At 53.7% G+C, this 22,859-nt stretch overlaps 9 protein-coding genes across 9 annotated transcripts; 4 read left to right on the forward strand and 5 right to left on the reverse strand.

Moving 5' to 3' along the window:
- Window positions 1–423: 423 nt before the first annotated feature.
- BDV59DRAFT_171775 (URC4/urg3 family protein) lies at window positions 424–2,541 on the reverse strand. The gene is made up of 4 exons (XM_073688609.1): window positions 2,107–2,541; window positions 1,557–2,046; window positions 904–1,496; window positions 424–849 (listed from the first exon to the last, which is right to left on the reverse strand). Exons 1-4 carry the CDS (start codon window positions 2,443–2,445, stop codon window positions 766–768), a joined length of 1,506 nt encoding a protein of 501 aa, XP_073550738.1. The 5' UTR covers window positions 2,446–2,541; the 3' UTR covers window positions 424–765.
- Window positions 2,542–4,048: 1,507 nt separating this feature from the next.
- On the forward strand, window positions 4,049–7,141 carry BDV59DRAFT_171777 (UBA/TS-N domain protein). Its single transcript, XM_073688610.1, has 3 exons — window positions 4,049–4,257; window positions 4,312–6,925; window positions 6,972–7,141. The coding sequence occupies exons 2-3, from the start codon at window positions 4,346–4,348 to the stop codon at window positions 7,071–7,073; spliced, it is 2,682 nt and encodes an 893-aa protein (XP_073550739.1). The 5' UTR covers window positions 4,049–4,257; window positions 4,312–4,345; the 3' UTR covers window positions 7,074–7,141.
- On the reverse strand, window positions 7,076–8,606 carry trm61 (tRNA 1-methyladenosine methyltransferase subunit GCD14). The gene has a single exon (XM_073695653.1). The coding sequence runs from the start codon at window positions 8,581–8,583 to the stop codon at window positions 7,183–7,185; it is 1,401 nt and encodes a 466-aa protein (XP_073550740.1). The 5' UTR covers window positions 8,584–8,606; the 3' UTR covers window positions 7,076–7,182.
- Window positions 8,607–9,124: 518 nt separating this feature from the next.
- Window positions 9,125–10,376, forward strand: BDV59DRAFT_171780 (NAD(P)H-dependent flavin oxidoreductase). The gene is made up of 4 exons (XM_073688611.1): window positions 9,125–9,201; window positions 9,247–9,329; window positions 9,380–10,108; window positions 10,166–10,376. Exons 1-4 carry the CDS (start codon window positions 9,159–9,161, stop codon window positions 10,298–10,300), a joined length of 990 nt encoding a protein of 329 aa, XP_073550741.1. The 5' UTR covers window positions 9,125–9,158; the 3' UTR covers window positions 10,301–10,376.
- A 624-nt stretch (window positions 10,377–11,000) lies between these two features.
- BDV59DRAFT_199205 (uncharacterized protein) lies at window positions 11,001–11,885 on the forward strand (the record flags this gene model as incomplete). The annotated part of the gene is made up of 1 exon (XM_073693318.1): window positions 11,001–11,885. One exon carries the CDS (start codon window positions 11,001–11,003, stop codon window positions 11,883–11,885), a length of 885 nt encoding a protein of 294 aa, XP_073550742.1.
- A 483-nt stretch (window positions 11,886–12,368) lies between these two features.
- Window positions 12,369–12,949, reverse strand: BDV59DRAFT_191272 (hydrophobin family protein; the record flags this gene model as incomplete). The annotated part of the gene is made up of 2 exons (XM_073691872.1): window positions 12,369–12,493; window positions 12,544–12,949. The coding sequence occupies 2 exons, from the start codon at window positions 12,947–12,949 to the stop codon at window positions 12,369–12,371; spliced, it is 531 nt and encodes a 176-aa protein (XP_073550743.1).
- Window positions 12,950–16,628: 3,679 nt separating this feature from the next.
- BDV59DRAFT_210689 (cytochrome P450) lies at window positions 16,629–18,551 on the reverse strand (the record flags this gene model as incomplete). The annotated part of the gene is made up of 4 exons (XM_073695654.1): window positions 17,956–18,551; window positions 17,374–17,894; window positions 17,023–17,311; window positions 16,629–16,946 (listed from the first exon to the last, which is right to left on the reverse strand). Exons 1-4 carry the CDS (start codon window positions 18,346–18,348, stop codon window positions 16,629–16,631), a joined length of 1,521 nt encoding a protein of 506 aa, XP_073550744.1. The 5' UTR covers window positions 18,349–18,551.
- Window positions 18,552–21,633, reverse strand: BDV59DRAFT_125402 (transcription factor domain-containing protein). The gene is made up of 5 exons (XM_073686886.1): window positions 20,864–21,633; window positions 20,754–20,808; window positions 19,640–20,705; window positions 19,188–19,587; window positions 18,552–19,132 (listed from the first exon to the last, which is right to left on the reverse strand). The coding sequence occupies exons 1-5, from the start codon at window positions 20,970–20,972 to the stop codon at window positions 18,756–18,758; spliced, it is 2,007 nt and encodes a 668-aa protein (XP_073550745.1). The 5' UTR covers window positions 20,973–21,633; the 3' UTR covers window positions 18,552–18,755.
- Window position 21,634: 1 nt separating this feature from the next.
- Window positions 21,635–22,852, forward strand: BDV59DRAFT_125426 (uncharacterized protein). Its single transcript, XM_073686887.1, has 3 exons — window positions 21,635–21,857; window positions 21,916–22,401; window positions 22,456–22,852. Exons 1-3 carry the CDS (start codon window positions 21,746–21,748, stop codon window positions 22,776–22,778), a joined length of 921 nt encoding a protein of 306 aa, XP_073550746.1. The 5' UTR covers window positions 21,635–21,745; the 3' UTR covers window positions 22,779–22,852.
- The last annotated feature ends 7 nt before the right edge of the window (window positions 22,853–22,859 follow it).

A 22,859-nucleotide genomic window follows, 5' to 3' on the forward strand; every position in this document is an offset into this window, starting at 1 on the left:
GTCTATGCGTGTCAGAAGCTCAAAAGGTTGTGACCACTGCGTACCTCGGGCTCGATTCGAGCTCCTTTGACCCCGCGTCAAGCCTCACCTATTTTTGGGCTAGTAGACATGCGACTTTCCGAATCGACCACGCCAAATTTGAACATATCTGGTAGGTGGTACAGAGGGGGTTGTTGGGTTGGGCACTACGGGGACTGCTCTCTTGATGGATGCAAAGTACTTGGTTCCTATTCTTCGTTCAACACTCCGGAGGCTTCTAGGGAGATAACACGCTTTACAATTCCGAATCACCGTTGGCAAAGTGGAGGATGCTCACTCGAACCTATTGGTACTCGCCCACTAGGACAGCCGGTCGAGTCGAGCATAAGGCAGGACATGTATTGAGGTACAAGTATTATATTAAGTGGTATCATCGTCTTCGTACTTTTGATTCCATTAATCGAGAGAAAGCTCCAAACCAACCACCAAGCATCAATACTTTTAGCCCCGATCCGCGAACAGTAAATAAAGAGTATACAAGAATAAAACGGATCATTCATCACATCACTCCATAGACAGCGTGGAAGACAGCTCTACATCAAACTAAAAGGTATATCTTTCCAAAAAACGTGTAGCCGACGCGAATAGAAAGAAAAGACATGGTTATAAAACGTAATGTCTGGTCATGAGAAGTCGTAAGGACTGCGTCGCTGGTGTGCATTGCGGACCAGGACCAGTCAGGTATCCAAAAACGAAACAAAGAGGAAGGTATGTGCGAGGAAGACATTAGAAGACGGTGCCATCGGATCGTATCATAATGGGAGGTTCTTTTGTATTGGGCCGGGACACCTCGGCAATTTCACGGCCACCCTGGGAATATTTTAGCGACGCCCGACGATTTGATGAATAACAATGGGGAATTACCTTCCATGAGCCCGCTTCCAGCATCTGTGCGAGCGTCAGCTCCTCCTCACCCCGCAGGCCCAGCTGGGAATTGACCTCATCCAGCAGGTCATCCAGGAAGCCCACGGTGACGGCGCGCCATTCCACGACGACATCGTCATCAGCCGAGAAGAGGGGCACCACCTCCATGTTCGGTTGGCCTTTGATCTGGGCGTTCTCCTTGTACGCGGCAATACCACGCTGGAGGTCGTCATCCTTGAGTGTTAGCAGTCCCATGTCGATAAGGAGACCGCCGTTCCGGTACTCGGGCAGACCCGTCAGCAATTCGCTCCCGGCGAAGTGGATCTTCATCAGTCGCGACATGGGCACCATTATCGAATAGCACAACCACTGGGTGAGCTTGTGGAACGGCACGATGGACTCCCACGGCTGCGCGGGGGGCGATTGCGGCATGTCAGAACAGGGCCAAGCGTCGCCAATGGAGAGCCCGTCGATTTGGGTCCGGGAAGGGGGCCAGATGGTGGACAGGCCGTCCATGAGGACGGTCCAGAGCGTGGTGATGGGGACGATGGGAACGGAGGAAGCGAGGGTGGAGGGATGCGACAGGAGGTAGTCTTTTTCAGGTATCACGTTAGCCGACATAGTTCGTTCTGGACCGTTGAATGGAGACCTACCGAGCAAGTTTCCAGGGCGCGCGTCCACGCCGAAGAAATCCTGGTTGTTGAGGGCCTCGGAAAGGCGCATGAGCAGTCCCGCACGGCCTTCAATGCCGGCCAGCTGATTGGTTTCGGAATGCTGCATACCCTTGGCCAGCACGTCGACGGTGATCTTCTTGAGACCGGCACCATCCACCTGACAGGGCTCGGTCGGGTCACTGCTGAAAAGACCGGTCTTGAACATCTCCAGTGTGGCGACGGCCAGACCCTCACTGCGCGAGAAGACCTTTCCGGATTCCTTGGATTTATAAGACCATGTGGTGCCGGCACCGGCGTCGAGGAGGACGGAAATGACGAAGAGATCGATCAGGCGACGGGTGCGTTCTTGCGCATCGATGGTGCTGGGCCAGGACTGCAGGAGTTGGTTGATGCGGGGACGACCGCCGATATCGAAGTGTTGCCAGCGACCATGCGGCGGGATGGATTCATAGTCGGGGGCATAGTCCCGCTAAGGAGGAACGAGGGTCAGCGCATTCGGGGATGCGATCATTGGACGAGATGAGCTCACCTTGACCATGGAGACAATGTAGGAGGCGGTAGCGGGGAACTTGGACAGGTCGACCTCGAAATGATTGAGCTGGTTACGTTTGGCCTTCTCGTAGACGAGGGTGCAGCGATCGCGAATGGCGTGGATACTGCGGAGGTAGGCGGCGGGATCCAAAGCGGGATCGGGAGGTTTTGCGATGGAGATCTCGGGGATGGAGGCCGGTAGGCCGGTACCTTTGTAACCGGGAGACTTCAAGGAGGCACTAGAGGTGCGAGCACTGTTGGCGGAGGCGAAAGAGTCCTGTTCATCGCGGTCACTCTGGATGGAGTTTTTGGAGTCTTTGCGCTTGAAGAGGCCCATTGTGGGTGGAGAAGACAGGGGGAGACCAGGAGAAGGAAGAGGGAGAAGAGGAGAGGAGTAGAAGAGATTGAGGGAGAGGAAGAGAGAGGAGGGATGAAGAAGCGAAGAAGAGAAGAGGAAGAAGAAGAGAAGAAGAGGAGAAGGAGTTTAGCCCGATTGAGTTGATGATGATCAGCGCCGAGTCTGAAGGCCCGTGACTGGTCGCCGCCCTTTTGGGAAGTTTCCAACTTCTCCCAGACCACCGCCTGATCCGCTCAGGAATGACTGGCTGGACTACTCTATACGACGTGTCTCAGGTCTTCTTCGCACCTGCAGGATGGACATGTATTCTGCATGCAGGTCTATCAACAGTGCAGAGCCGTCAACGCCCAGAATGCACGGACAAGAAGGAGAACCGCGCTTTCGTCTCCAAAACAACGGATCCAGTCGACCCAGAGAGAGCCATGATCCGGTTCCAAGATTTCAGAGATAGTACTCCGTACTCTACCACTCTTACGGCGTCATTCCTTGCCATGAGAGGAAGCTTTCTGTGAAAAAGGCAATCCCAACCTAGGTTACCTGGGTCAAATTCTGCCGTCATCCAGTATCCAACATCCATCCCATACCTAGAAATTAGCCGACGACAACCCCTCTTCAAAACGGCCTTCCACCGGCCGGTGCCACACTGCTGGGTCGTCCTTCTCCCCCTAGTCTCAGGGGCCGTCTCTCACTGGTACGTCGTCGTGAGTTGTCCTGTGCTTTCCCCTACCGCGCGGCTCGCTTTCCCCGAAGCTCCGCCCGCCCCTCTCGGCAGACGCTCCGTGCCCTTTCATCGATGGAACTTCACCGGGACCCATTTGGAAATTGGGTTGGGGGTCTCTGATTGATCCGTCCGGAGGTCCATCGAGAGATTCCAGGGATGGTTCGTGGAAATGCCTGAAAGGCACAACAAGACCGTGGGAAATCTCCGATGTTTCCTCGAGATTCCCGCACGACGGAGAGAAACCCTGTCGGAACCCTGTCATTAACACATGTCATCCACTGCTGCCCCTGTCCCTTGCGACTAGTGCGGACGGGAGAATGATTCCTATGACATTATCCTTTCGGGGGTTGACCTCCTGATTGGCGCAAGATGCTGGTCGTCTGCAAAACGCGTCGACTCTCATCCAGAGGGCGGTCCGGAGCGGACCTTTGGCTTTCGGCCCTGAGCCCAGGATGATAATTTACGAGTGCCGTTCCTTACCTACTCCGTAAAATGTATATCGGTCCAGACTGCCCTAAGCGAAGCCACCATCCTGCCAGGTCTCGAATCCACCCGAGGGCGAAGAGAGTCAATGAAGCTACAGGGCTAAACGTTTTAGCAGAGTTTGCTGCCAGGCAATCTAACTTTGAGGTCCACTAAAAGCACTCTGTTAGTCAGAGTATCTGGATTCTTCGTCCATCTGGGTGATTTCATCTTCCGTCCATTGAAGAGGCTGTAAGGGGAAATTGGAGCCGGATTACTCAGCCGACAGTCACCTGATGACACGTGAGTCCTCTAATTTCACGTGATATGAACTCATGTGCGCCGCGCACCGCCGCGCACCGCCACATGCCACATGACGGGAGCGGCGTCAACAGCCAACAGGGGAAGTTCACCTTCTACTCTTCATCTACTCTTCTCTCTCTTGTGCTTCTTCAGCCTTCAATCCTGTGCGTCCTTAGAGTTCTTTCAGTAACCATGTTCCTTCTTTGATCTTGACGCCCTGTTTCCTCCAATTCCTGCATTCCCTGCATGCTCCTCGTCTCCCACTACCCCACAACGTTCAACGCATGCCCCGGTGGCCGTTAATGGTGAGACCACTTCATGACATTCCCAATCCGTCTCATCCTAACTGCTGCTCCCAGACACTCTTCTTCTATCACTCTCGTTACAATCGCAATGGACGACCTCAGCGGTCTGAGTTGGTCCTCCAACTCCGCCAATGAGCCCCGGAAACCCCCGCCCATGAGCTCCGGCCTCCTCTATCCTACCGTGACGCGCGCTGAAACCTCCGGTCGATCTACGCCTCTTTCTGGCTCGTCCGGTGTTTCTAATCCTCCCTCGAAATCTGCCACCCCAGACAAGGACAGCTTCGCCAACCTCGTCTCCTTCGGTTCCAGCAATTCCAACAAGAACCTCTCGCTACTGGAACAGCAGAAGCGCCTCCAGGAAGAGCGAGCCCGGAAGGAGGCGGAGAATCGATCCCGATATGAGACGCAGTATGGTGGACAAAACTCCCAGTTCTGGGATAGCCTGGAGAAAGGCGGGCCCTCCAGCGGCGCTTCCCGGAATGCGCACCCCCCCAATGACGAGGATGATATTCTGGCTGCTTTTAGCGCCTCGGCCCCGGTAGACGCCTCAACTCATTTCCCAGTCCCCAGTCCTTCTCCGTCGCCGCAAATCGAGATCACAGCATCGCAGACAGCGTCCAATGGCAATGCCTCCGCACCGCAAGACCCTATGACATTCCCCGACGACGATGATCCGTTCGGGTTGAACCAGTTGAAGCCGAAACAGCCGCCTTCCCCGCAGCCTGCGCAGCCTGATGACGATGACTTCCTCGGCTTACTGGGTAAGCCTGTCTCAGAGATCCCGCGCCCGGAACCCCCGACGCGATCACCGATACCCTCCGAACCTGAACGCCGTGCTCCGCCACCGAAACCGTCCAACGGAATTGATCGGGCCGTTGCTGAGCTCGTGGATATGGGATTCCCGGCGGATAAGGCTGCCCAAGCGTTGAAGATGACTACAACGGGCACTGACGTCCAGGCGGCGGTCGGGTTGCTCCTCACGCAGGCGCATGAAGAATCCCGACAGAAGTCCCGCAGCCGGCCATCCACCGAGGATCGCTATTCTAGCCCGTCCGCCCGCAGTCGGGATCGAAATGGCACCCTGGACGCTGACGCTCCTTCGTGGATGAAAGAAACCTCGAGGAGCCGTAGCAATAATCGTTCCCCGGCATCGGCAGAAAAGGATCCGTCCCAAGTGGCAGCGGCTTTCGGCAACAATCTGCTAAAAACGGCAAACTCTCTATGGAAGACCGGAAGTAAGAAGATGCAGCAGGTTGTCCATGACTTCAATGCGGACCAGGACCCGAGCCAACCGCGCTGGCTAAAGGAAGCCGCTCTGCGCGAGCAAGCTGCCAAGGGTCGCAGTGAGACCTCCGGCGATGTCCACGAACAAGCAGCATCTTTCACCAACGAAGCTCTCCTTCTTGAACCAGGCGCAGACCCCCGTCCGTCTCACAGACCTGCGCGGCCCCATGATACTCTCCCTCCTCGGCCAAGCAGCAATAACAGCCTCCGCAACCAGCCCTCGCCTGTTGACCCCCGTATGCAGACGCCCGCATTCATGCGGCAACAGCCGCCCAGCCAGAGGGACCCCAGGTCCCGCTTGGCCAGGGGCGCAGCAGAGGAGCAATCGGCGCAAGCATATGTGAGCCCAGCACGGAGGAAACGACCCACACCGACACCGACACCTGCGCCGGCGCAGAACGTTGATCTCTTCGAGACCCCCGCACCTGCCGCCGCCGAAGGGCGTGCGAAGAAGCCCTCTCCGCCGCCCGCTCAACCCCCACGATCAGCTCCCGCGTCGAAACCTTTGCCGTCGCGGCCCAAGGCTCCTCCACGAGTGGTACCGCAGATATCACCTCAGGATCTGGCATCGACCCATCGCCATCGCGAAAAGGCCGCTGAGGCCTACAAACGAGGCGATTATGGCGCCGCCCACGAGGGCTTCACGTCGGCCCTCAACATGCTCCCCGACAAGCATCCCATTACGATCATTATTCGCAGCAACCGCGCGATGACAGCTCTGAAGATTGGTGAACCAAAAGTGGCCATCAGCGATGCTGACACCCTGCTGGATTTGATTGGGCCCTCCAAGGGTGACGGCGAGACTATTGACCTTGGCAACGGCGAGCCGAGTAAACCCATGAAAGATTTCTTCGGCAAGGGATTGATGCGCAAGGCCGAGGCTCTCGAACAATTAGAACGTTGGGCGGAGGCTGCACAGGCGTGGAAACTGGCCGTCGAGAATGGTCACGGTGGCAGCACAAGTATCCAAGGTAGGGATCGATGCGAGAAGGCCGCAGGGATCAGCAAGCCGACTCCCAAGCCGTCAACACCTGCTCGACGGCCACCCGCACCAGCACCGAAGAAGGCGTCCGCTCTGTCAGACCTACAGGGCCACTCCTCCGCGCCTGCAGATTCGTCTGAAGCCGTCACGCGGCTCCGCGCCGCCAACCAGGCTGCCGAGCGCGCTGATGAGGAAAAGTTTGCGCTCACGGAGAGCGTCGATGCACGGCTGGCGGCGTGGAAAGGCGGGAAACAAGATAACCTGCGGGCGTTGCTTGCCAGTTTGGATACAGTCCTGTGGCCGGAAGCCGGGTGGAAGAAGATCAACATGTCGGAGCTGATCCTGCCCAACAAAGTCAAGGTGCAGTACATGAAGGGGATTGCAAAAGTGCACCCGGACAAGGTATGTCACTCGATCCTACCGGTAAGACGCCTGCTGACTTGAGAAGATCTCGACTACAGCCACAACGGAACAGCGGATGATTGCCGGCGCGGTGTTTGGCGCATTGAACGACGCATGGGACAAGTTCAAGAAGGAGAATAATCTATGATGCATAGCTCGTGTTTTCCACATACTACATTAGATCACCATATACCATACATATTATTACAATTCGGAACATTTCTCGCCGTATGTCTGTCTCATAATCGTAATCAGATTCAGGCCCCCTGGCCCTCCCGGTCTTCTTCCTCGCGACGCTCCTTTTCCTCGCGCTTGCGCTGCTTCCTGTTCTTCGGGGTCGGCAGCTCGGCCACACGGTTAGACGGCCACTTCTCGCGACACCGGCGCTCGTCCTCCTCGGTCCACTCACGCGGTAGCACCGCAAACACCAGATACGACGTGTGCGTCTTCAAGTCCATCTCGGAGCGGTGCAGCAGCCGACCCTGCTCATACGACGGCAGAGCAGCCTCGCTCGACTTCACCCTGGCGATGGCCTCTTCCTCCTCCACCGTCGGCGCGACCGGGCCCTCCCCAGCATCCTGCATCTTCATATTCTCGCGGAAGCGCTTCGTGCGCTCTTCCAGCACGCGCATCCTCCCGACGGCATCGTCCACCGTCCGCGGGAACACCACGGCGCCCCGCACGCCCTCATACTCGAGACCGAGACGCTCCCGGCGCACATCCAGACGGCGATGGTCCACCTCGACCATCTCGATGCCCAACCAGCCCATCTGGCGCAGCGTGCTGATGGTGCGCTGCGCCTGCTCCAGACATGGCGAGAATGTGCAGATGTACACGGGCGCCGTCGGGTCCAGCGGCGAGGTCTCGCCGCCCCGCACGAGATGCTTCAGCGCCAGCCACGGCGCCGGCAGATCCAAAAACACGGCGTTGGCGCGCGGCGACGTTGCCGCTTCGCCATCGCCCAGCCCAAACCCGTCCTCGTACACGTCCCGGTGCGTCACCTCCACCAGCCCGGCCAGCCCGTGTGCCTGCACCTCCTCAGCGATGCGGGCCGCCCGCTGCGCGTGGAACTCGAAGCTGCACACCTTGCCCAGACGGCGCCGCTTGCCTGCCGCGCCGTTGCCGGTAGCGGCGTCCGTCGGGTAGCCGTTGAAGACGGCGCGCGCGGCGGCGTGGGTGAAGGAGCCGCTGCCGGCGCCCGCCTCGATGAGCGTGGACCCCGGGCGCGCGCGCAGCCGGTGCAGGATGTAGCTGTAGTCCGGGGTGTAGACGACCTGGGTGCGGTGAGGGAGGGAGGCGGTCCAGAGCTCCGGGGTGGGATAGAGCAGGTGGAGGAAGCCAGAGGCGGCGGTGACGGGGGTGGTGGCGGTCTCATCGGGAGTGTCGGCGGCGGGGGCTTTGCGCTTGCTGTTGGTGCGTCCGCGCGAGCCGGTGTCAACCTTGGAGGCGGCAATCTGGGACCCCCATGGCTGGTGGAGGAGCGTGCTGTGTGGGAAGGAGCCGAAACGGGTGTTGGTGACTTTGCCTTCGCGGTAGCCGGTTTGCGTTGGGTCGGTGGATTCGAGGATGGCGGGGATGGTCTGGTCGCGACGGAGATGGAGGAGGGCGAGGGTGTCAAGCTCGGGGTGGGAGCCGGGATGGAGGAAGGGAGAGGGCATGGTGGCGGTGGTGGTTGAGAAGATGAAGTTGACGAAGTAAATTTGTATAGAAATTTTGGAAGTGAAAGTTGGGCGCTAGCCGTTTTGGGAGTGCTGCCTTGGCAGTCAGGCAGAAACATACCGTTAACGGGGGAATAGCATAGATTGGGATACTTTGGAAATTGTATAGCAAGATGGAGGCAGATGTATAGAGTGTGTATCGGATTGTCTAATGCTGGCTAGAAGTGTCTCCGTGTAGGTGGTTGTATACTGCTGCGACAATCACATGCATCACCTGATCTGTATAGATGCATCAGACGTATAGGTTTGATGGAGCATGACACCCACAAGATCGCGCAAGATCATCATATCCAGCTCCTCACATCAATCACGGAATATCTTGCTATATCTCCCCGACCTTCATGACCTGATCAATAATCATCTCGATCATCCCGAGCCTCGCCCGGCGTGAACCTCGGCAACTCCAACTCCCCCACAGCAGAGGTCCGCGGTAAGCTGCTGCTGCTTATATACATCCTTCTCCTCATTCTCCTCCGTCTCCTGCACTTCTACATCTGTCACGAACATCACCGATCATGCCTTTCAACACTGCCTTGACGAGAAAGCTGGGCATCTCCGGTATGTCTACCCTCTTCTTCGCCGTCCTCTGCTGACTCGCTCCAGTCCCTGTCGTTCAGGGAGGAATGCAATGGGTTGGATACGCCGAGCTGGCCTCCGCTGTGAGCAACGCCGGTGGACTCGGAATCGTACGTGAGACCTTCCAAGCATTCTTCGTCCCTCCGGCTAATAGACCAAGCTCACGGCCCTCACCCAACCCTCCCCTGAAGACCTGCGCAAAGAAATTCGCCGGTGCCGCAAGATGACGAGCAAGCCCTTCGGCGTGAACCTGACCCTCCTTCCGGCCATGGTCCCCCCCGACTACGGCGCATACGCCCAGGTCATCATCGATGAGGGCATCAAGATCGTGGAGACCGCCGGGAACAACCCGGGTCCTGTGATCAACCAGCTCAAGAAGGCCGGCACCATCATCCTGCACAAGTGCACCACCATCCGCCACGCCAAATCCGCCGCCAAGCTGGGCGTCGACTTCCTCTCTATCGACGGCTTCGAGTGCGCCGGTCACGTCGGCGAGCACGATATCACCAACTTCATCCTGCTCAGCCGCGCCCGCCAGGAACTCAAGATCCCCTTCATCGCCTCCGGTGGCTTCGCCGACGGCCAGGGTCTGGCCGCCGCTCTCGCCCTCGGCGCCGAGGGTATCAACATGGGTACCCGTTTCATGTGCACCGTCGAGGCCCCCATCCACACCAAGGTCAAGGAGGCCATCGTCAACGCCGAGGAGACCGATACCGCTCTTGTGCTGCGCCGCTGGAAGAACACCTCGCGTCTGTTCGCCAACGCTGTCACCAAGGAGGCTCTCAAGGTCGAAAAGGAGAGCACCACCGGCGAGTTTGCCGAGGTCGCCCCCTTCGTCAGCGGTAAGCGTGGCCGCGAGGTGTTCATCAACGGTGACATCAACTATGGTGTACGTTCCCTTCCTCTTCTTTCGTTCTTGTCGTCGACGTCATGTTAATTGGACTAGGTCTGGACCGCCGGTCAGGTTATCGGCTTGATCCACGATATCCCCACCTGCGCGCAGCTGCTCACGCGCATCGAGAAGGAGGCCATCCAGGCCACTGAGCGGTCTCGGTCGCTGTACACGCAGAGCAAGCTGTGAGATAGACGGTCGTTCATCTGTGTTCCGCTGCGTAGAATTGATTCTGTTCGGCTCCCGATGTTGATACACGTAAGGTAGAGTCGTTTCCTGAGCAATGGGAGTCGCATTCGCATGGCTGCCTTAGCGGGTACTAGTGTGGTTCCTTGCGGATGCAAGGGCAGTCACTCCATATAGACTAGCAGCAATCCGAGTGGACAATAGAGCGCATGCGTCGAAATCCCACGGACGCTTCCACGTTTGGGCGTGCCCGTGGGGCGGAGTGATATGTATAGTGCTGACCCGAGGACCTGTATAACCTCATCCGAACCAGATCCCACATCCCCGAACTCGAACACCCCAAGACTCTACAGTTCAGCACACAGTCGTCCTTAGCTTAATCACCGCTGTAACCAAGCCCTTCCAGCACCAACCGTAACCTTGAAACGTACCTTGCAGACCCCTTACATACCTGCAGAAGCCGTGAAGCCTCACCACACACCCACACAGCCATATACACATCCACCATCGCAACCACACAAAATACACTCATTTCCACCAGTCGCCGCTCCACCTGTGCCCTGACAATCTCCATCCAACATGGGGCGGACTATCGAATTCGCGCAGCGTAATCAAACCGCCAAATAAACCGAGCTTGCAGCTCACAACGCATATAAACAAGCCCCCGCACACTTTCCAGCAGCAGAACGTGCCATTCCACATCATGGAATGCGTCAAGAATCTCTTCGGCGGATGCATCCAGGCCCGCAAACGACGTAAGCCCCAGCCCAAATACCACGATGAATGGCCGCCGACGCACGCGCCCTGCACACATCACCACAGCCCCGCGGCGTCGTCGCCACAGTCCACCTCCACAGAGCTAGAGGTGCTCCCCACAGAGCCGAAGCGCGTCACCAAGACCTCATCCATCCGCATTGTCGAATCCGAGCATGACGAGGAGAATACCGACGGGCCCGAACGAAGGCTACGCCTGAGCCGGTTCTCCGATGACTCGACGGCCGTCGGAGACGACAGCTTCCACTCGCTCAGTGAGGACCTAGACGCCGGCGTGTACCCAACGCATACACGGTCGAGTCACGCGCTGACGGCCGAGATGCGGCCACGCATAATCGAGGATATCCCTGAAGAGGACGAGGATGGCAACGTGGGCGACCAAGACGCACCGCAGGACGGACAGATGCGCGACGCAGCGATGGCCGAAGGCGAAGACGAGGAAGTCACTCAGAAAACACGCGAGAAGACAGCGCGCCGCAAATCTCTGGTCGAAGTGTTCCATATGCTGCAGTCTGCCGGCACAGCGTCGAAACTCTCTAACATCAAGCTGCCCGGCCCCGTCATCCCGGGAAAGTCACCCCTGCGCACCCGTCCCGCGAGCACATCCCTTCCCTCCCTGGCATCGTCCGTAAGCACAGCAGCTACTCCTGAGGACACGGACAGTGACGATGAGGTGAAGAAGCAGCGCCGGGTGGGCGCCATCGTCTTCCCTGCGGCAATGCGGCTGCGAGGAAGTGACAACAGGCGGAAGAAACGGCCGGAAACAATGACCGACGATCTGACGACAGGTAAGGAGAAGACTCTTTTTCGCTAGGAATGGTGTTCTGGGTACCGGGGTGGTGTTTCTTTGGTGCACTTGGTCTATTTCTAGCGGGGTTTGGCGTGTGATTAAGACGGCCTGGGGATAATTTCACACCACTATACTGCCCCTTTCCTTTTCATATACCAGTATATATTTCTGAGACATATGCATTCCTAATAACAATACCAGTGCTTGAACCCTACAGAACTTTTCTGAGCCAAAGTCATTGTTGAAGTGTACGGACCATGCGAGCAGTACGAACGAATTCTAATGCATTAAAGATATATGCTCAGCACAACGCCTAGGCATCGCACCACGCAGAACACAAATCAAATAACAGTCTTCTCTCTCCGAGGTGCCACGCCACAAAGTAGTAATGTTACATGGAAAACAGACAGGAACATATTGTGTTTCGCAGAAAACAGGACACTTTCTTTCCCACCAATTCTGGACGTCTTCGCACCTTGACAATCGCCAACAAGCCCACCACAGCACTTAGATGAGAGAGGTGAGAGCAATGCAGGGCAGGTTGAGGCCGATGAGACTGCCGTCGGAGCTGGAGCCGCTGTCCTGGCAGCAAGCAGCCTTGGCGTCGCAGTGCTTGTTGATGAGGTCGCCGACTGCAATCGGTTAGATCTTGCTTTGATTCCGCTTTTATTTGGAAACTTACTGATGGGGATGACATCGAGCTTGCCGCACTGCTCGAGAAGGCCGAGACCCTCGGATCCAGAGCCCTTGCCACCGAGGACACCGCTGATGGCGTTGGCGAGAGGGCCGTCGGGGATATCAGTGGAGTCACCAGCGGCGACCTCCTTGTTACAGCAGGACAGCTGCATGTTGTCACCGCACTTCTTGCTGGCCTGCTGGACAGTCATGTCGTCGGGAGCAGCATACTTGGCCTGGCTGTTGCCCTGGTTGCCGAGACCGTTTCCAGCACCGTTGCCAGCGGCACCGTTGGCGTTGGCATAGCCATCACCGTGAGGGGAGGCACCATCAACGCTGTCACCGCCAGGAACGATCTGGGGCATAGCAACGGCCGAAGCGGCGAGGGCAAGGACGGGCAGAGTGAACTTCATTGTGACTGTGGGTTTGGGTATGAACGAGAGTAGACTCGGAGTATGTATATAAAGTCTGCTTGGAGAAGACTGTACTTGGAATGAGAGACCAGTGAAGGAGAGTCGATTGGGATGATGATGAGAAACCAACCGGGGCATGATCAAGCCCTCCTTATATAGACGTCGGTGGAGGCACGTCTCTGTGCCCTGGGGCTGCGTTTTGCTGGTTACCGAAAGCATGAGCCATTGTCGGGCTCCGCTGGAATGCTATGCGCAAGGACTCATCATCCCGGGGCCTTTTCCTTGGGACTCCTGGATATCACACTGAGGCTAGAAGCCTCCTTTGGCCGGCCGTGGTATGGATCTGCCGTCGGGAAAATGCTGACTGCCTCAGAGTTGACCAAACACACTTTCACAGGCATACCATGCCTCGTCCCTAGGTCATGCCCACCCTGTCGCAAGAACATTTCCTGTTCCATTCAGCCCTTCCCCCTTCCGGGCATGCCCTTCTCTTCTGCGGTGGATCTCCCCATGTAGCTTTGTCGAGAGATTTTGCACCTCCTTGATTCGCCGCTCCAATTTGGTGGACAGCACGGTGTTTTTCCTCTAACCGACTTCATCAGCATCTTTTACACACGCTCTGGGTAGGACACTCTCTACAAAATCTGTCTGCATTCACGGTTTGCGCAGCGTCATGCGGTAGCCCTTGATTCTTCCGAGATTCTTCACGCGGTATGCAGGTGTCAACACGGGATGCATTTCTCTGCATGGGACAACCCTTTCAGGGTTGCATCTGTCGAACATACTTTGATCTACAGAGATTCCTGAACTCCTGTTCGTTCCTCTGCGCCCCCTCCACATCTAAGGTTCATCCCCCATCCATGTGTCCAAGGGATACCAAACAGCGGAACAAGGGGCAGGGGCACCCTCTCCTCGCCTTTTTCCGAAAACAGGGTCACTCAGCGCAGCATAACGGGTTGCCCACTACATTCAGGACTGTTTGGTCTTCCAAACAAAGTTCTTTTTAGCTAAACAGGGCAGGGTACATCGCTGATCACTCCTTTCCGTTTTCGCCTGCTTGGGGTCAAAGCTTGACTACAGATTTGCCCTTATGGTCTCAAGGTTAAGCGCGTATGCGCCGTTACTTGGCATGTATAATTGGTTCCTGAATTGGAGGGTTTATTCAAGTATCCCGGTGGCGAGTAGAGCATTAGGTTTGTATCTGGTTGTTACGCCAACTTGTATGGCAAAACACAGCTGGTCTGCCTTTCAACTTGGAGCTATGTAGGTCCCGTGACATGAGATAATCCCCTGTTTCGTACTGTAGACTATTCAGCCTGTCCTCTGGATGGGTCGTGTGGAGGGTTGTATTCATGTAGTTTCCTATGGCAATCATATTAGCAATGCTACCTAGTACACTTCAGCCGGTGGATGATTATTTATGGGGTTTAGATTATATATGTTATTAGATCCATGGTAGAATAGTTGCTCGTTATTTCTTAGCTGTGGCAATTTTGACATCAAGGTTGTGTACACATGCAAATATATATTCACCAACATCCACAACACCTGGTCCTCCCCTCTGACAATAGACTCTGATCCTACACGCTGTTTCCTTCCCACCTGCCTATATAGAATTAAGTATATGCATTTCTGCACTACAGTTTCTCATACATTAGGAAAAATTAGACTACTCGGTGTGGCGGTCCACAACCGTCATTGGCGTCGATACCCTAACTTTCAGCTAACACCGGAAAAGGTACATCGTACGCCTCTTACGCACTACCCTACTGCTACAATAATCCATCACGCATTTACTCTTAACACTCCAGAGTGTTACATTTCCCAAACTACGGGACTTCCTGCTTCGGAAGTCAAAAGAAAACTTGTACGACTTTTGATAATGGCATGTAGAACAACTGGATAATTCTGTGCATAGCATAAGACTGAATACAGCAAGCTAAGTAATCAACGTTCCTGAATATTTTACTCCGCGGATCTTGGCGGCCCTGCTCCCATGGAAGGAGAGGTGTGTTTTGTCTCACATCCCTTCAACGGCATGGTATACAGGACCAAATTCTCCTTAGAAGCATACCGCGCATGATGGGCTTTTTTTTTTCTTCTCATATATCACAATTTCACGCACTTATTCGCTCCTTTTACAGGGATGAGGGGGGTTAATTTCCCGTCCGGTGAAGAGTCACTAAGATTGGCATACCTATCCGGTTCAGTTGTTTGTTTTAGCTTCTACATATCTACATGCCTGCACGCGTTGGAAGGGAATGAGGGGACTATGAGAAACCGATAGTAGCAGGAATGCCAGGTAGTCTTCCATGATAGATACTTGAGCGCTTGCTGGGATCCCACATGAATGCGCTGTATGGGTTTGTTTTGTTCCATGGTCGGTTTCGCTTGGGCCTGCAGACTCAGGGTTCTGCTGATGCCCGCCTTGAGACGGAAATTTGGTATCTATGCAGGAGTTAGGATTTTTCTAGGGGTTGGTTGATTGTTGTGTCTAGGTGTGATCAGATACGGAGGCATAATCAAACAAATACTGCGTAGAAAGATGCTGGGAATCACTGCAGGTAGTGGCTAGATAGACATGCGTCTCGGTCTGTAAGGAAGAACCTGTAAGTCACGACAAGCTGTCCCACGCAAACACAAATAATATAATATATTATACTCAGTAGATAGTTTTAGTAGTTTATATCCGTGCTACTCATGTATTGTCAGCACGCAGGCACCTGTAGGAGGCACCTGTAGGTTAGACCGAGAAATTTCCACTATGGGTTTAGACTAGAAGGCCGTATAATATTCGATCGTACACGATGCGTGCTATTACATTCGCACCCGCATCCATAGCATTTCCAGGTAGAAATCATATTTCCTCTGTCATGGTGCAACTAAGTGTCGAAATACTCTATTATATATCTTAGGAACTATATATCCGCCCTGCAGCAATACTAATCAGACTAAGTACCAATAATCTGAGGTTAACACCTACATAGAGCCAATTTTTAGATGTTTTTATCCAGTACTATCGTTTGATATCTATGTAACACATAATGGGAGTGCAGATTTTACATAATACTGATACTCTATATGTTGGTTCGACCAGAACTTGTTACCTTTGAAGAATGGTGGGAGATGGCACAACTTATAGAATAGCTTACTTCGAAGGCAATACAAACTGTTCTTTATTAATACTAGTATTTAAGAGAAGTTATATATGAAAATGAGCGGATTGTCTTGTCTCAAATGTCTTCCGTAGTGCTGTCTAAGAGATGCACGGGCCTGACTCTCAAACTACCAGTAATCAATCAATCAAGTGACTACCAACTATTTAGTAGTTTTTGTCTCGACTAAGTAACTTTTTGTTTCCCTCTGAGTGACAAACAGTGCCGTTGTTAACAGACCACAAGCGCCACTAATCGCCGGCTGCCTTGCGTACCCTTCGCCTCCTCTTCGCAACAGCCTCCAGGCTTTCCAAACATTTGTCTAGCAACACACCTTATTTCGAAAAATAACCAATCGTAAGCCTAGAGAGACAGGAAAAATATAGTCCTGGAGTCTGTCACACACTCGGGGCGTGCTTAAAGACCGGGTCGTGTTGTTCAGAAGCTAGGCCATAGAACATACACTACAATATGGCGGCTTTCGTGCGATGAACAACAGCTTTCGTTCGAATATCTTTGAGACTCTATTTCCGCAGCGACACCCTGCATAGAAAAGTACCCTCCATCTCTCCGATCCCCGAGCTCTTTAACCGCACCTTTTTCTCCGTAGATACCGGCTCCAGCTCAAACACACCCAGCAATGTCGTGACCGTCTTCAGGACATTGGTCATGCCCATGTTCCGGCCAATGCACATGCGATGTCCGATACTAAATGGGATGAGAAACCGCGCCTTGCTTTCCTCGGTCATCCGCAGCCACCGATCAGGAATAAAGTCCTCATGATCAGGACCCCAAATATCCGGGTTGTGATGAAGGACATAATTGGAGATGCAAATGTCGGTCTTTTCGTATCAAAAGTCAAGTTGTTAGTTTGCCATTGCTTTTCCCTCATGTGAAGCCGGGGACGCGTGGACTTACACCGTGCGGAATGTGAAACCTCCCTATTTGAAGCCCTGCAGGGCTATGAACGCGTCGCCACAGGGGCATCGTGAACACGGGGTTCATGCGGAAGTTCTCACGGACGGAAGCCATCGTATACGGCAAGGACGCTTCCAAGCCTTGGACCTGGTACGCGATTTTATCATCCGGTATTGGACCCAGCACGTTAAGAATTTCCTCCCGTACTGCATCCTTGATCGGTTTGTTGTGAAGGATGTGCCAGAGCAGCAGCGTGAGTGTGCCGGATGTTGAGTGCGAGCCTGCGACGCTGATATATGATCCAGTCGTTAGCGAATGCCCCATAGGCGTCTTACATGATAGATTCCTTACAGCATAGCAAACGCCTCCGAATTAATCTCTTGCTCTGTTAAGCTGGCACCCGTCTCCGGGTCCTTGGCCTCGACCAGGCACTGGAGCAAGTCTCGCCGCTCGGCCGGATGCGCAATCTTGTACTTGACGCAGTCGGCGCAAATTTTCTTCAGATTGTTTCTGCTATGGACTAGCCGTCGCATCCAGGGAACGGGCGACCATCGCGCCAGGGTCTTCAGGAGATTCTGGCAGGGAAGCTCTCCTATCACACAGGACAGGAGAAGGTGGTCGTTGATGGCGGGGATCTGCTCCGCTTCACCAGTGAGTTGGGCCCCAAATGAACGACTGAACGCTAGGTCTCCGAGGATATCTAGCACATACAGGGAGATGGTCTCCTTAAGATCGAAGACCTCACCTGTCTCTGCGTACCCGCGGAGTTTCTGGATCAAGATCCCCATTTGACCGTCAATCAGTGGCTGGAGCTTCTCGATCGATGCTTGGGAAAAGCCGTGCGACAGCTGTCTGCGGCGGAGGGCGTGGATCTGTCTGGTCAGGATGGAGTTCCTTGGATCGGAGGAGTGCGGGAGCACCTATGCTGCTTACATTCTCGTCCCTTCCGCCGAAGAGATTCGGATTGAAGGCCGTGAAGGCGTCATAGAACTCTGTCTTGCCCATCATGCGGCCACCCTTGTAGATCGGACTGATGGCATCGCCGCTCCAAATGTGGAGGTGATTAGGCCCGACACGCACCACCGGTCCATATTGCATGTGCAACTGCACCAGACGTTCATGTATAATGCCCTTATAGACCCAATATGCCTTCCAGACATTTGTTAATGATGCCTTTATTGGCCCTGGGTACTTGGCAAGGGGGTGCATGCATCGCATGTAAACCACATAGACAAGGACGAGACCCGAGCAGATAACCGCTACCACTGAACCCGGAGTAGATAATGGTACACGGACAAGATACGTTTCGACGAAGCCGTCTTGCATGTTGGAATCTGATTTCGAGCTGAAGTGGGGTGTCGTGGATAGAGTCCCCAGGTTCTATTTTATAGGCGTGCGGAGGATTGCGGTATTCACCCACTTGCACAGCCGATCGGCTTGTTCGGACAGCACGAGCGCTTCATATTGTATAACCTGCAAGCATAAACCAATAAGGCACCGGGAATCTGCAACGTCCGGCAGTATGACGATGATCACTTGTCCGAGTCTAGGAGGTTGTGGAGAGAGCTGCGGCTTTCACCCTCCCGTGTTCACTCTCCGCGGGATTCCCCCACAGAGATACCCGGGGTAAAGCCAAACCCCCGACTTGTGCAGGAAGCGCCTCAAGGGTTAGGTAGCTGTTCTAAGTAAATCCAGTGTGAATATAGTATCTAAGCAGTGTGTCTTGATGATAATCAAATATTCGCTAGATCTAGAAGCTCCACCGCCGTGATCAAATTTGCAACTTGGTCCATGTTGGTCTGATCAAATGTTGCCATTCCGTCAGGTGCATTCTGTGCTAGAACAGGGAGCTGCTTCGTCAGCTCATCCCACTTCTCCTGTGATGTATTGGCGCATTCTAAATGGATCTGCGCCAGTGCTGCGAAATCATCCGCATGCCCGATGAAGCCGTCCTCTTTCCATAGCGGCAAAGAAGGATCTGATGGGCCTAGATGTTGGAGGCTCTGCTGCCAGGCCGTTATCCATCGGTTCAAGGCTTTACTCAACAACGTCTTGGCGTATGGAAGCGGCGTATATGACATCTTTTGGTGGAATATAAGACCGTGGATCCCTGAGGAATCTTAGTAGCGACCTAGCGAAGAAACGAGTGCCTGGTGCTAGCTCACCTGTAGCGATGGTGAAGAGACCGAGCTTGCTCGCATTACTAAGGTAGGCAACTATATCGGTATCCGGAGCGTCGGTGCAGAGTTGACGCACGCAGTCGCTGAGTAGCGTTGGAGATTGTGTCATCCCGGGGTATGACCGGAATAAGGAGATGAACTCTTCAGACGAAGATGCTTGGAACCATTCTTCAGGACAGGGTATATCGATCGTCATCTCCTGTAGTACCATCCGTGGGACAGAATTATGAAAAATAACAAAGGCAGAATCGAGCAAAAATGCAAAGTTAAAAGTCCTGATCATCTCCTCTTTACGGACGTATGTACGCCAGCTGCTGTGCGCAAATCCCTCCTCAAAGTTTACTTTGCCATGTGTCCCTCGAGATAGCCCTAGAGATCGGATAGCCTGGGTATCATTAGCATACGACCGTTTTCACTTGTTAAGTGGTGCAGCATACCGCGACGAAAGTAGTAAAACGGGAGCGTTGAATTCGTCGTTTCGCGGCATCGTTCCCTTCCCATTTTTGCAGAATACACATGAAGTAAGTGGCTTGCAAGATTCTGACTTCCACGTGGTTGGTCCCACGCTCTCGCGCGCTTCCAATCTCATCCGAAAAGCTAGGATGCGAAAAAAGGACACTTTCGGCCGTGTCCAGAAGTGACTGGGCGGCCTCTCTGTCCGATGCGGAAAAGGACGTACAAGCACCAATGAGACTCATCGTCATCAAAAGTAGGGACGGGCAGCTTTGAAGCTCGAACGTCGCACGATGAATGATCGGACAATGTGGGTACCATCTATCCCAGAACAGATCCAAGTAGCGAAGAGTATTTTGGGGAGTAAAGAATTCAACAGCCCTAGGAGTTAGATCGCTGTCTTGCTTGTTTAGACGAGACAGAAATAAATTGAGCACTTCATTCAGCCCCTCAGATAAAGAAGCGTTGAGTTGGGAGTTATCTGAAATGCCGAATATCTCAGATTCAAGTCCATCCAAAAGATAGCTCCATTGATTAGCTGCTAGAATTTCGTCTGCAGATTGACCAGACATGGGAGGAATGTCCGAATTCTTCCCATCGGGGAAGTCGGACATAAAGGCCCGCTTATAGTTGTATGCTTGATTGATGCCTTTCGCACGTGTAAAATTGCGCAGGTAATCCAAACGATCGTGGCTCGGAAACCTTCTGGCAATAGACTCTGTTAACTGCGCGGATTCTTGACCATGATCACGTTCTAAAAGACCGTTAGTCGGGAAAGACGCCACTTCCTTCCCTTTTGGATACAATTCCTTCGTGTCCCCACGCATGGATGGAGGGCTCTTAGAAAATGCATAGCCCACTCGATGATAAGTGCATTCTGAGCCTCGTGTCTGGCATTCAGAACAAGGTTTACCTAGATCACAAGCACGTTTGCGTTCTGCGCAGCAGTCACAAGATTGTTTTCTTTTTCCAGACAAGCTGCGTTGCGGAACCGCATTTCCAGACGCTAGACGAGCCGTACATGTTTTCCAGTGCCGTCGTAGGGCATCGCTAGAGGCATAAGCATACTGGACTACCATGTTCGTCAGCATTACTCACCTGCGTTTGAATTGGGAGTTGCAAAACGAACATACATGTGGTCTGGTGTCGACATCTGTTTTGGTTTGAAGAGTTAGATATAGATAAGATCTGAGCAATACTTGGCGTACGGGTAGAGAGATGTCGTCGGAGATGCTCCACTCGACGAAAGACCTGCTGGCATGCGGTACACTTGAATTCAACTGGAGGTTTTGCGCGACTGAAACTCCGGTCCATCATGCAAGATTCGTAGACATTATTCGTTGGGAAGCGTTGTCGGTGTCGTGAGAGTGAGAATAACTCGCATCCTAACTAGTAACTGGATAGGTTTCGGGTGTAGTGAGGAGCGGCAATTAGACGCGGGTAGCGCAATCCTGACTGAGGAGGGCAGATCAGGACAGAAGCACTCCCAAGGGCCAAGCTGTTCATTTAGAGATATCAACACAGAGTCTCTCCAGAAGTATATGAGAAGTTTAGCTCATCTTTTGCCAGACATAGTGAGTTGACATTGGAGGCATAGCATCATTCCGTCGCCAGACAAATACCGATTGTGAACCCGTTGAGAACGAAGATCACCCCACATAGGGAGTGTGGGGTTGATTTCTAGAGTTTCTCATCCATCGATTTATTGCTATTTGTTCAAACAGCTCCTAAGCATGCTGGGAGACTGTTCTGTTGTCGAAGCAGACTCAGGAGAAACATTGGACACATGGAAGTGGCAATAATGTCTTGTTCTTTCATATGGCTGCATACTAGCACAATGAGGTCAACTCTCCCTAGTCCGGAGAACCCCCGGGCATCACAACCTCCCCGTTTGATATTCATTGGAAGACGAGAACAACGCGGGGTCTGTCAGAAGAGATGGCCGAATGGGGTAACAATATGTGTACCCCAAGCATACCTTTGGACTGGGACGTAAAATAAATAGCCCCAGAACTCTAGTCTGATCCTGAGTTTCGCATTCCCGCATCATCAGAGAACTCCGGTCGACAGGTCACCACAAAATTTTCACAATGACGCACGTACAAGCCCATCCTTCTCTTCTTAATACTTTGCAAGACAAAGTAGTCGTCCTTACAGGCGGGTCCACCGGCATCGGGCGCTGCGCCGTTGAGCAATTCCATCGTCCGTCAAACCGTTGCCCCTGCAATATTTCCAGGCCCTAACCGACAGGAAAACACAGAGCATGGAGCTAAAGTTGTCTTCGGCGATGTGGCGCTCGACGCAGGTCGTGAGCTCGCATCTCAGCTTGGATCGGGTGTACGGTTTCTGCGCTGCGACTCCTCATCGTATGCAGACCAACTGGCGCTTTTCCACGAGGCGGAACAAGTCTTCGGCGGGGTTGATGTCGTGGTAGCGAATTCGGGGATCGCAAACCATAGAGATATTTTCGACCCTTCGTGCGATATCAACGTGGAGCCGTCCATGAAAGAGATCGACGTCAACTTGAAGGGAGCGTTGTATACCACCCGGATAGGCCTGCACTATCTCCGACAACGGGGTGGTGGCGATGTGGTGCTTGTGAGCAGCATCTCTGGATTCAAAGAGTGCATCGGATTGGGAACGTACACGGCGAGTAAGCATGGTGTGGTTGGCGTTGTGAGAGGATTACACCTGCAATCGATTCCTGAGAATATCAGGATCAATGTCATTTGTCCCTGGATGACCAGTGAGCATTTCTAACCCGTTAATGGTCGTCCATATCTGACACTGGGATCTTTAGAAACTCGCATGGTGATGGGAATAGAGAAAGGCTGGTATGAACGACAGCTTCCGACCAACGACCCGAGTGATGTTGCAGAAACGATTCTCCTCTGCGCAACAGCCAACCGTGGCCAGAATGGCGAAACACACGAGGGTGCAGTGCTTCCCTTCGCTGGCAAGATCCTGTATGTGTCTGGTGGAAAGAGTTATGAGATTGAGGACAAGATCCAGCAACTTGAGCCGGTCTGGTTGGGAGAGGAGAATAGCCGGGTTCTGCAGGCGGGTCAGGAATATCTGGCATCAGCTGGGACGAGCTGGGACGCAACCAAGGGATCTTCCTGAATGTGATTCCCGCCAGCGACAGGAAGATGCTGGTCCATCGATGGATGCTTTGTATACGAATCATGTGTAGCGACTATTCCC

This window comes from Aspergillus ambiguus (genome assembly GCF_047715705.1).
Source record: "Aspergillus ambiguus strain CBS 117.58 unplaced genomic scaffold BDV59scaffold_5, whole genome shotgun sequence".
Classification (NCBI taxonomy): domain Eukaryota; kingdom Fungi; phylum Ascomycota; class Eurotiomycetes; order Eurotiales; family Aspergillaceae; genus Aspergillus; species Aspergillus ambiguus.